Genomic DNA, 13,437 nt, shown 5'->3' on the forward strand with positions numbered 1-13,437 from the left:
ATCTTTTTTTTAATTTAATTTTATGTATATCAAATTCCTTTGAACAGAGTAAATATGTTATTATCGGGGCCCAGAGAGACTTTCCGATCATTAAAGGGGCCGTGATGTCCCCGGCTTCAGGAGCAGCTGCTATAGATCAACATGAAGCATTTCCTCACAGTGGAAAAACTACTCAAGTAAGAGTACAGATACAAGTAGAAGTAAAAAGTACTGTATGACAAACTACTACTCAAAAGGTTCAATGTAACTGAGAACAACCCGCCTGTGGAAATGAGCAAAATGCAAACATATAAAGATCAAATTGGACAGAAAAAGATATAATACATATAATAATATATAAATAAAAAATATCCGGTTAAAGTTTGGGTATGATAATAAGCATGACCCATCAGAGCTCACAGATATGAGGCCAACATGATCAAATTAATCTCTTAAGCCCCACCTGAACCGAGAAAAGGCTTTCTCCAGTTTGGCTTTACCCTAATCTAAAAGCTTCTGGAAAAGAAAATGAGTGAAAACAGTGATAAAAACGAGGCAAAAATGATGAAAACGCAACAAAAGACGCAGCAAAAAAGCATCAAAAATGTGATGATAAAAAAGTCTTTAAACTGCAGTCGAGAAGCTTTTAGATTTGGGTAAAGCGGAACTGGACAAAATGTGCTTGGTTCAGGCGGGGGTTAAGAGGGTAAATAGTTAACACTGTGATGGATTTTGGTTTTGGTTCTCAAGACGATTATCGAATCAGAAATGAGAATGAACCCGCATTTAGCACTGCTATGTTTGTTTATTTCTTTGCATGTAACCATGGGCTCACTTTCTTACGGCTAAAATCAAGTAGTATTTTCAACAAGTACTACTTCCTGAATAAAAATAGGGCTGCACAATATTGAAGTAAATTGTGATACGCGAGACGATAACGATATTATTGCAATATTTCACTTAAAGGGGTTAGATGAAAGTTAGTCCTTTTATACTCTCTACTGCCACCTCTGGTCTTATGCGTAACTGCACCTGCTATATTAAGGGGCAAAAACGAGACGTAAATGAGGATGAAAATGCAGCAACAAGCCACTAAAGAGCAACAAAATATGCCAGAAAAGCAACAGTAACACAATTAAAAAGCAACAAAAAACTGGGAAAACAAGACTAAAAAGGAGACAAAAACACGACAGAAATGTGATAAAAACAATGCAACAAAAACGTTATGATCAGTTTTGTTGGTCAATGGGGAGTTCCACTGGCTTATAGGCTCAAAGCTTCAGTCGAGAAGCTTTTAGATTTTGTGTAAAGCCGAACTGGGAAAAAATGCACACATTTATATAAATTGAGTGCATTATTTAGCTGAGTTTGCAAAAAAAATAGTCAGTCTCAGTCCAATGAAGACTTTCATGACTTTTCGTGCGTTATATTGCGGTTTCTCGAAGTAGGGATATTGCATCACCTAATATCGCGCTACGATATTTTTTACATTATATTGCACAGCTCTAAGTAAAACCTTTTTCAAAGTTATTTTACTTTTACTTAAAGGGACAATACAGCAGAGGTGGGAGTAAGTCACTAAATGCAAGTCTCGAGTCAAGTCCAAGTCGTGAAGGTCCAAGTCCCAAGCAAGTCCAAGTCAATCGGTCATTGGGTCAAGTCAAGTCATAGCTTTTGTCAAGTCAAGTCAAGTCTTGCTTTAGCCGGCGAGTCACCTCAAGTCACAAACACCAGCGAGTCTTTTCATGTGTTTAATCTTGAAAATAGACAGCATTTTAAGGAAGGGGGCCCGGGGGGGGGGGGCGACTTAAAAAATATGAAATATAGTATTTTAAATATGAGCTGCTTTTCCCTGCAGTCTGAAAGATAAATATAAAATAATATTTTTTATTTTTGTTAGTTTCTGGCGTTTTTTCTGTCAGTGGTTCCCCTGTACTGCCCCAGCCCCTGTATACTTGGATTCGCCCCTGCTCAAAATAGATTCCGTGTAGCCTTCAGTCCCGCTGTCACTGGGCTGTGTGCGGATGCGTAAACTAGTCACTAAATGCTGTAAACTTTGTGTGAACGCCTTAAAACATCGAAACTTGGACTTGCTTGAGACTTGAACCTTCACGACTTGGCTTGACTCGAGACTTGCATTTAGTGACTTACTCCCACCTCTGCTAACCACTATCTCACCATAAAGAAATAAATAAATAAAAATGTATCTCCCTCAGTACTCTGCTTTAACGCTTGGATTCAACATAAATAACACGGTAGCTGCAGCGCTCCCTCACCTCGTAGAAGCTGATGGCCGTCATGGTGCCCATGTTCAGCTTCTTCTTGAAGTCCTGCGCTATGACCAGCTCATCGGTGGTGAAGCGGTTGTTCCGGAACAGCACACCGATCTTCACCGCGATCTTGATCAGGTCCTTCACCACCTTCTGCGCCTCCGACTTGTTCCCGGAGTACTCCTTGGACACGCGGTACAGCTCGTCCAGGATCTCGCTGGTGGTGTCGTCGATGAACATCTGCACGGAGCTCTTGGTGGCCACGCTGCTCAGGAACTTCTTCTGCACCCGCATGGCCATGTCCTTGGAGCTGAAGGCTTCCATGGCGACCTGGGGGGGGAGGGATAAGTTGTGTTCATGACAGTCTGTAGATACTTTTAATCGACTTTAGCGGTCAGTAAGTGTGCTAGCACGCTAAACCAGGGGGTAGGCAAGTTTGTTCAGCCACAGGACGATTTTTGATACGAGGCTGAACCTTACTTTGGCATTGCTAAGTACCAATCATAAACTAAACAATAGAGATGGAATAGAAATGAAACGTATCCGACAGTTAGCGAGTCGGCTAGTCTGGACATTTCTCATTTATTTTCCATTTAGCCGTTAGCATTAGCCACCAAACATCACATTTCGACCACATTTCGACCACATTTAGGTTAAAATGTTTATTGTGGTCCAAACCCATTCCTAACTTTCCCAACATATTTGTGTAGCATCCTAATTCTTCAAAAGGACAAGTTTCCCGGCACATTCCACGACTTGCAGGTTCACTGTTTATGGTTTTCTTGCAACGACATGCCCAAAAAGTCACCTGCAAGTTCATGAAATCGATACAAATGCAATAAATTAGACGCACAATGTTTTCCCCACAAATATCTGAGTTAACCATACACTAAAGGAGGACAAAACAAATGTTGCTCCATTACTGGCAAAAGCAAAACAAAAAACAAACAGGTATAGCGCGTTTATGTTTTGGCCCTGACCCATTCATTTTACATGAGGATAGAATGTTCAGTTTGAACTGGTCCGGGCGCCGTTAGCTAACAAAATGAACAACAATTTGTAGGAAGCTAAAGGCAATTCTGTGATAAATATGGCGGCTCCCTCCATAGTGTTCAGCACGGGCTAACTGAAGATCGTCAATGCTAGCTAGCAGGCTTGGTTGGGTTTCGGAAGCCACCACCTATTCACCTATTGCTTCTTTTTTGCCACGGATTGACACTTCCATTGAACTGACACTTCACTTCTTATACAGTTTTTTGGTAATGTTACTCTATAGTAGAAAATGTATGCTAAAAGCCACAAACATGGGGGATCTGCGTGGATTTTCCCCAACTCTATATGGAGTTGATTAGAAATAGCGTGTGTTATGACAAACACATGGAGGTCAAAATAACAGGCCTGTGTCCAATTTTGCCTTAGAGGGGCAGAAAAAAGTCTTAATGGGTAGGAAATAGGGGAAGCAAGGAACTATTAGCCGCTAACAGCCATGCTACGTCCATGGTTTGCAGGGTCTATGTACAAATGGTTCTCCCCAAGAAAGTTTTACACAGAATAGACAATATTTTGTGTATTTCTAGAGTATTTTAAGGTAAACACCTTACAGATACAGATATCTGCTGTTAGCTGTAAACATTAGCGACACGATAGCTAGCTGGTGGGCCATGTTTTTAGCATGTACACATTTTGGCTCTGTGTCTTTTCCTCTTTTGTTTTTCAATGTCAAAGATGAGCGTGAGTCATGGCAGGCGCTAACTGTTCAGCGACACGAGATGAGAGGCAGATTCCGAATAGCAAAAGCAAAAAAAATCTCGATCAATTGTGCACGAATAGTTTAGTGCAGCCCTTCCCAAAGTCCAGCGCTTAGGGGTTTGCTCTTCACTCCCACTTTCACTGTGAACCCTCCTGTCTATTAAAGCTTGCGGGCCCAAAAAAAGAAAGAAGGAACATTTCGTATTGCTTTGCCTTTAAAAATAATAGGAAAACCATGTAATTTTGATGGACGTACAAAACCAAATGCAAGAGGATAGAATCAGGCCCCGGTGCTTCAAAACTGTGACTTCCTGAAAACAAACAGGAAGTGCCATAATATAAAAATAAAAAGAGGAATAACATAACGCCACATCATTGCCACCAGGTAATAAATCTAAATTAACTAGATTTGTTCATGTATGCATCGAACGGAACACAATTCATCCACCGGAGCCATCTGGTAAACATTTCCATGAAACCCTTGACCTTGGAGTGAGCCTGCAGTGACAGGAGTTGTTCTAAATGCACTGAGGAGTCGGACGAGCCTCTTTTGTAATGCTACACTGTCTACACTCCAGACATCACGATCTGGCCCCTGTGTTTTGTTGCTCTTCACTCACTGTTTCAATGATCAATACCCCATACCTTACATCCGCACAAATTTAAAGAGGGTTCATTGTGCTGTCTGTAGGTATTTGCTCATAACGTCAAACACAACTTTATCACAATCTTAGTCTTCGTTGGTTAGAAAATGCCATATTGATCTAAAACCTCAAAACAAAACATCCACTAGTTTCACTTCCTGATCTTATCTTCCTTCAACCTCTTAACTTCCACCTAAACGGATCCCATTTTCTCCAGTTTGGCTTTACCCTAATCAAAAAGCTTCTTGGGGAAAAAAAGCACCAAAATAGCCAAAAAAAATGAGAAGAAAACAAGGATTAACGCAACAAAAATGTGACAAAAACTCAACCAAAAAAATGACAAAAAATCAACAAAAAGTGACAAAAAACTCAACCAAAAGGTGACAAAAATTCAACAAAAATGTGACAAAAACTCAACAAAAAAATGACAAAAATTCAACAAAAACTCAAAAAAAATGTGACAAAAAAGGAAAAAAAGGAAAAAAACATACAAAAGGTGACACAACACAGCAACAATGCGAGGAAAAAGATCAGTTTTGTGGGTCTTAGCTTTCAAATGAGATGTTACACAGCCAAAAGAGGACAGAATGCATTTGGTTAAGCCAGGTGGTAAGAGGTTAAGCCCCTCCCACTCCACTTGCTCCCATTTGCGGTGCAGCTGTTTCAATACAGAGAGGGGGGGGGGGAAATTAAAGGATTTCCTGGATACGTATAGGACCTCAGGAGGAGCTGCTAAGACTAGCCACAAGAGAAGATTCAAAGATTACTCAAAGTTGCACGAGTGGCTCAAAAAACACAGCTCCAGGTCAGTCTCTGATGAGAGAACAACAATGTAACATGGTAAAAAGTTATAAAAAGTCAATTTTCATGGCAGTTGACCCACTTGAAGATACATCCAAAGATTGAATCCACACTTCAGCACATACACTGAAGTAACATATGAAAGGTTTCAGGCTGTTTCAAGAGCTACTAGTGTCAGCTCAACAAGTTTCTGATCAAAACAGGATTCAAACCCAATCATCTGTGACTCAGCTGTCACGTGTTGACCGAACTTCATTTCCCGATCATCCTTCTGGCCCTTGCAGTTTGGGCGAGCCCAGGGCAGGGCCGTGGGAAGATATCTTGGCTAGGGGGTGCTGAGAGACAAGATTGCCCCCCAAAACGCTATTTCTTTGCTTATTTCCTATTGATTTAATATTGCCTGCGATGCATAGACGATCCACCAGGGGGTGCTGTAGCGCCCTCAGCACCCTGGGTTCCCACGGCCTTGGCCCAGGGTGTTGAAAGCAAATTCGCAGCCGCCTCGCTCTCACAATAGTACTGGCACCGTCACAGGTTACATCAGAGTAAGTCGGTGGCAACTTGGACACAAATCTAACCAGCATGCACCGCTCGCCTGCAGGCGCCTGTAAAGCCTGGGCCTGCCTGGATCCTCTTTAACACACATAATATGTTACACATAAAGCATAAAGCTGCACTTCCTCTGCTGCTGCTGCGCTGCTGAAGCCCTAATCGCCAACATGATGTCATTATTTGTGAACTTGCTCCAGCCCGAGGCACCAAGTAAAGGCCTAGGCAGTCCTTCTATTGTTGGTTAATTTTTTAGGCTTTCTGTAAATAATGTTAATGTTCTGTTGAAGCTGAAAATATAAAAAGTAAATGACTCACTAAATCACTTAACCCCTCAACTCCCACCTGAAATGAGCACTTTTTCTCCAGCTTTACCCCAATCTAAAAGCTTCTGGACAAAAGGTGTGAAAATAGCAATAGCGAAAACAGGGATGAAAATGTGAAAAAAGTGAGAAAAAACTGACGAAAAAGTGACAAAAAATGCACAAAAATTTGACCAAAAAGTGAGAAAAATTTGACGGAAAATTGATAAAAAATGGACAAAAAAGTGACAAAAAAATGGACAAAAATTTGACCAAAAGGGGCAAAAAATTGGACGAAAAATGGAGAAAAAATGCAGAAAAAATGGACAAAAAAGTGATAAGACTTTGATGAAAAAATGTGAATAATTTGACCAAAAAGTGCCAAAAAAGTCACGAAAATTTGACAAAAATGAGATGACTGCCCGACGAAAAAAAGTGATGAAAAAAAATCTGATAATGTGAGGAAAAAGATCAATTTAGTTTTGTAGGTCTTAGCTTTCAAACGAGGTGTTACACTGGCCTACAGGATTCGGGTACACTGTAAATTCCAACTAAGGTCGCAACATGAAATAAAGTGTTATAATTACTAGAAGACCTGAAATTTTCAGCTTTTACCCTCTATTCCATGTAAGAAGTACATTTTCAAGAGAAAATTGTGATTAATTGCTTTTTCGTTTTACAGCAACATGTTTCTGCTCCAAAAACAGGGTTTTACAAGTCCTGACTAACTTTACATGATGCCAATAATGATTAGTTGTCATCCTGTTGTGCTCACGCTCATTCTAAAGTATCCATTATCAGCTTCTGTCCTACTTACTAGGATTTGCCAGTTTTTATTATATAGACTAAACATTGGCTTGACTTGCTTTTCTCTTTATCCAGTACATGGTTTTAGTAACTCTCACTAACCCCCCCAGTGTCCTCTACTGCCCCCCTGTAACGGGAACTTGACTGTCTAGTAATCGTAACTGACAAAACTAAGCTGTAACCTGTGCTGCCCGTGATTGGTTCAGGTCATATGTCACATGTACAGAAAGAGCCAATCAGGTTGCTCTGAACTGTTTTGAATTCAAAAGAGAAGTGTTGAACAGCCTCAGTGTATCCTCAGCAGAAACAGCAGAAAACAGGACCTTTCCTGTTTGATTTCTCATTAATCGACATAAGGTGAGTGTGTCTTTGCATATATTTGTGTTTGCTCAGAGAGTTTGATGGATTGTTACTATTTTCAGTATTTTTTTTATATTTGAAAAATGCAATAACGCTCTTGCTCTACCTTAAAACACATTTATTATTTAATTTGGTGACCACACAGTGGCCTGTCTAATATTAGTGATACAAATTTAAGTAATAAAGCTCCAGATGTGTCTTTTAAAGACAGAAAATAGATACTCAACTGTAATTTACTGTGTGTTCTTGTGCAAAAGTGCAGCAGCAGCACAGTCATTTGTGCATTTTTTACTCAGCCTGTCCACAACATCTAATACTGCTGGTTATGATTAAAGTTGTTCTTTTATTCCCAGACAGTGACAGCTGTGAAGATTTAGAGACTGACTCTACATCAAGGCTGAAGGTAAGACTGCACTGATCAGTGTTTAAAACAGCATGCAATTTAGTAAAATAATCTTTGAAATGGTTTGTGTGTCCAGTGTCAGACGTAGGAGTCCAGCTTTGGAAAGACCTGATGAGACGGAGCTGAACACGCTGAGGTGAGACACTCAAATGTTTGTGTCAAAAACATTTTACCTGTGGTTTGGACTTTAGTATTAGTACAGAAGTGTTTAGACTTCAAATATAATATAAATATATAAATATCAATCCTGATTTTGTATATAATAGTTGATCCTTATTGTCATAGAAACTCTGAGGAAGTCCATAGTCTTTTTTTTACCTGTTTTTACTGAGCTTACTGATTGTAATTCTTTGTTTTACAGAAATCTGAACTGCTGTGAAAACTCTTAGACAATCTCAGCATCCAAGCAGCAGGTAAGACGGCACTCATTGTTTTATTCTGATAAAGTGGCCATAAGTTGGATGTGAAATAACATTTATGAGTGCTTTTGTGTGTGTCCAGTGTCAGACTGAAGAGCAGCTGTTGAAGGATCTGCTGAGGCTGGAGCTGAACACACTGAGGTGAGACAGAGTCAGAGCTGAGATGTTTGGATGAGACAAAGCAACATTTTACCTGTAGGTTTTGGTCTGGCCATAGGGACTCACAACTAAAGCATTTTTGTTCTTTTTATGTCTTACAGAAATCTGACCACGCTGATGAAGACTTTGAGGAGTGAGCTTTGACGGTGATTTACAAAGATGCCCTTCCTCCTGCTGTGAGTCTGCAGAACCTGCTGCATGTACAGAGTCTGTGGAACCTTCTGAGACACTTCAGCTCCTCGTCTTCATCGGCTCAGTACAGACTAATCCAGCTGTTTGGACTGATGTGAAGTATAACTGTTCTATCATTAATTTCACCAAAAAATGTAAGTGTTTTACACTGTGTTAATGTTAAATAAATTGACTTTATAACTATACTTTGTTTTGCTTTATTACATTTATATCTTGTACTAAATTTGTAAAACTTCATTAATGGGAATAACCAATAAACCATAAAGGGAACAGAAATATTTCAGTAACCATTACTAAGAATAGTAGTACAGGTTAAGGCCATATTTAAGTAACAAAAGAATCAGTACTCGGAATTCCCAGTTGCCAGTACTAACATGTCTAGTAATCAGAACTTGTATCATTAGTAATGAATACTGTGAAAGCCCTCTTAATCATACTAGCCTTACTAGTAATCATGGCTTAATATTGGGAGTAATAGTTATGCATCGGGTTTACAACTTATTCCAATTAAGTGCAATGAGTTGGAATTTACAGTGTAAAGCTAAACTGGAGAAAATGCTCTCGGTTCAGGCGGGAGTTAAGAGGTTAATCAACTTTAAAAAGCCACAGTGGCCAAAAAGAAGTGAAGTCAAGCCCTCATGATTAGTTCTGAAATGACTGCTTGCCACATCAGCCTGGCTTGTTTAATAAAATCAATACCCAGCCGCCATCGCCTTCCCCTTCTTACAGGAATCATAAGAGCGGAAATCTAACACTGTGACAACTCGCTTCAACAATCCTTCACGCTCGCTTTGCTCCCTCAAATCCAAGCGAAGTGAAGTGGTCCGTGTGCCCTTCTGAAACTCATTTAGATACTCATCTCCCGAGTAGCGCGTTCTCACACCTGATTACCGCGCTGTGATTGGCCGCCGTCGGGAGCGCGGCGGCCGGAAGGTTAAGCAGCGCCGCGGTTTTGAAGGGCGAGCGTTTGTCGGTGCGAAGCCCTGAGGTGTGTTCGGGGCGAGGGGACAGCGGCGGGATTTACGGCGATTTAATAATGGGAGACCAATCTTTGGGATCTTTGCCTTTCGATGAACCGCTCAAAAGACTGGTTTTCATATGAAGAAGGCGGCTTGAGAAGTTGTAGCTGAGAACTAATCGCAGAGAGGCATAGCTTTCAAATGGACATTACAGGACTTTACCATTTAGTATGCAATAAACCTTTTACGGCGAGACACTGCAGGTGAATAGGGGAAAAATGTATTTTTACAGATATCAATTTGAAACTGTTGCTGTCGATCACTGGCATAAATGTGAGAAAAAAATACATGGCAAGTTTTCTGTCATTTTATCTTTTCATATAAGAACAAGGTGTTTTATGCCTAAAAATGCACCAAATTTCCCATCTTTTCAGCGACGAAATCTGAATAATTTCATTTTATTGATAAATGAGTTACCAAGACTTTCTCAAAGAGGATTTTGGATTTCTTGTTTAGTTTCAAAATAAGCTGTTTTTTAGTGGAAAGATTTGTAAAAAAAAATAATTTTCGCCTTATTTTTTGACATTCAAAACTCAATAAATGGGGCTTAGGGATTAGATAATAAAAAATCCCTCTGAAAAAACCTTCCAAGGCTGGAAAATTTGAAGTCTTTAGGTCCGACTGACGTGGACATAGTGTCCCCACAATGACAGAAAAATGTGTTTTGAGAAAAATGCCCTTGAAATTGCATTCTCCCATATAAGTCTATGGGGGAACATTGAATCAGCACAATATTTAAACATGTTATTGTGAAGATTAGGCATATTTTCTGTTTCCAGGTGAAAGCTTTTATGTTCAGAGACCAATTTGGCCCAAAACCTGAAAACTGAGAAAATTGAGTTTTGCCTGTAGTGTCTCCACTTAAAAACAAGATCTTTTTCTGATGATGATAGGGATTTCCTATGATTTTATTCAGATTTGTGGTTAAAATGCCCAAATGCCCATGTTTGTCGATATCGTGCGCTGAAGGCTGAGCTGAGGCGAGCCGCCAGTGTCCCGCACACACTGACCTCGCTTCATTCACCCAGCGCTCTCTCTCTCTCATTTGGTGCTTTTTTTTCCCGTTCCCCAAAAGTAAAACACATTTGCAAATGGGTTTTTGTTGGGTACTTTGGTTTTCTATCACCTGGATAAAGAGTTTGGCTCAAGAACGACACATTGAACCGATTTGTTTCACTTTAAAGGGACTAAGATGCAAGTTGGTCATTTTTTATACTCACTACTGCCACCTCAGGTCTTACGTGTAACTGCAATCTCTATATTAAGCTCGTGCATGACGGCACTTCGGACATGAATGAACAACATTTTGAGTGACAGTGCAGGATTTTAGAGGCAGTTGTGGTGAACAGGTCTGGGCTCATTCTACACATTAGGACGTGGCTGGAACATGTAGGGGGAGGAAAATACTTAGTTTTAACATTTTTAAACTCCATATAGTCCCTTTAAAGCAGTACTAAGTAACTGTTGCCTCTAGAGGCCTTAAGCGCAACTGCAGGTGTCGTAGCAAGTTGCGATTTTATAACTTATTAATTGTCTGTGAGAGTAAATACTACCCTGACAGAAAAGACAAAGGCAGAGAGGGATAGCAATCCAATTACACAATGGAAATATTTTTTTTTCACCCAAACTTGGCTGTAAATACTGTGTAAGTGGCGCTACCCCGCAGCTAGCTTTGCCTGTTAGCCTGTAAGCTTCTTCTTGATTTTATTAGTGTGTATTGGGGCCTCCGACCCGGTGGCAGTCAAGTTGCAATTGTGGTTTTGAGACACCAGAAGGAGATGAAAGACCCCCCAATCATCCCATTAACACTTGTATTTCCCCCAGAGGGACTACGGAAAGGATTTATTAAGGCAAATAAGTTACTTAGTACTGCTTTAAACCGCAATTTTAAAGACCTGAGGTGTGGCCTCTACTGATGAAGATCCATGGGGGGCGCTGTGTCTGTGCAACACATTTCTACCAATCACAGAACGAGGAGGGACGGCAAGGCGATGACGCACGATTCGACATACGGAAGCTTGAAGTTTGTGTACGAAATTTAAAATAAGTTACACTATAATATATTATAAGTTATTATATTTGACCGTTCAATTACAAACAGGACTAGATCCAGACAGAGGGAACCTAATTGGACTGGGCGATACCGTTACATTTTGTTGGATACCGATACCTACACAATGCTTTGTTTACGATACCGATACCTGAATGATACGTTTTTCAATTCGCTGACTATGTATAATATAGTATTGTGAACAAAAACACGTATATCTGGGAAGTTCAGGCTTTTGTTAATGGTCAGCAAATCCGTTCTGTTCAGGTTAAATGAGTTCGGATCGGGCCATCTGTCCCTGGAGAAAGTCATGGGAGATGAACGGGCGTCGCTCCGGTGGTTCTCGCTTTGTGTCTGTAACCTTCAGGCCTCCACACACACTCAGAGACTACTCATGCACATCACTGGAACCAGCCACACCGCCACAAGCCACAACGTCAAGGGCACTGTCTCTCTCGCGGGCGGGAATTGAATGCAAAGAGAAAAATGGTACATTCAGTTTAATGTGAACCGCAGTGTAAAGGCATTGAGAGGTAAGCAGTGACAGAAAATGCGACGTGGTCTGTGTACAGATCAGGTTACACTCTTTAAAAGAAGGCGCTTGGACTTTATTGCCCCGAGAAGGAGAATCTGACTTATCCGGTCATATATTCCGTTATTGAGCAGAATGGTTCGAGAAGCTAACACTGCCTGACCCCAAAAAGTTTCCACTTGGCGTGAACTAACTGCAGTTGGTCAGGTCGAGGTTCGGCAACACGACCTGAACGTCCTGAATGATCAAAGTCCAGATCTTAACCCCATTGACAATCTTTGGAATGTTTGGCTTGAGACAAGATCTTGGCGAAAAAAGCTAAAGGCATCAAAGTAAATATTCGAAAGTGTTCATGTTGGTTGGAAAAGCCGCCTAGCTACATGAGGAATTGGTGCGCTACGGTGACCAGACCAGTTCTGAGCGCCTTTTTCCAGAAAATGTGACTCGTGGTCTGTGTACAGATAAGGTTAAACTCTTTAAAAGATTTGCCCCGAGAAGGAGAATCTGACTTATCCGGTCATATTTTCCGTTATTGAGCAGAATGGTTCGAGAAGCTAACGCTGCCTGACCCCAGAAAAGTCTCCACTTGGCGTGAACTAACTGCAGTTGGTCAGGTCGAGGTTCGGCAACACGACCTGAACATCCTGAATGACCAAAGTCCAGATCTTAACCCCATTGAGAATCTTTGGAACGTTCGGCTTGAGACAAGATCTTGGTGAAAAAAGCTAAAGGCTTCAAACTAAATATTCGAAAGTGTTCATGTTGGTTGGATCAAAGCCGCCTAGTTACATGAGCAATCGACCAGTTCTGAGCCCCTTTTCCCATAGATACAGACGGCATCTCTGGGATCGCCCATATATGGTAATTTTTGAAAACAGTTAAGGGGGAAAACAATTTTGAAAAATGTTTAATTTTCTCTAATTATTCAAAAACTACTGTAACAAACGCTGAATTATGAATATAGTTTTCTACTAAATAAAGATACAAAGACATGGGGAGGAGCAAAGTGGTTCAACGGCCCAAAAATACATGAATAACGGAGAATGCTAACTTGATGCTACATGTTAGCATCGGGCTAATGCTAACGGTTAGCTCGCGCTAGCTACAACTGCCGTTTTTTCACTTCTACTGAACAATCTGCTGTGAGAAAATATCCATATGGGCCCGATTTAGACTTGACTTTATTTGTATGTGATAAATAA

At 40.6% G+C, this 13,437-nt stretch overlaps 1 protein-coding gene across 1 annotated transcript in view; it reads right to left on the reverse strand.

The window, feature by feature from the left end:
* The window catches only part of tnfaip8l2b (tumor necrosis factor, alpha-induced protein 8-like 2b), a 32,476-nt gene that overhangs the window by 2,070 nt on the left and 16,969 nt on the right, over window positions 1-13,437 (reverse strand). The window contains exon 2 of the mRNA XM_079561974.1: window positions 2,256-2,579. Within this exon, the coding sequence (XP_079418100.1) occupies window positions 2,256-2,573 (318 nt within the window). The 5' untranslated portion in view covers window positions 2,574-2,579. The remainder of the gene's footprint in view (window positions 1-2,255; window positions 2,580-13,437) is intronic.

The sequence above is a fragment of the Gobius niger genome (assembly GCF_951799975.1).
Source record: "Gobius niger genome assembly, chromosome: 8".
NCBI classification, from domain to species: Eukaryota; Metazoa; Chordata; class Actinopteri; order Gobiiformes; family Gobiidae; genus Gobius; species Gobius niger.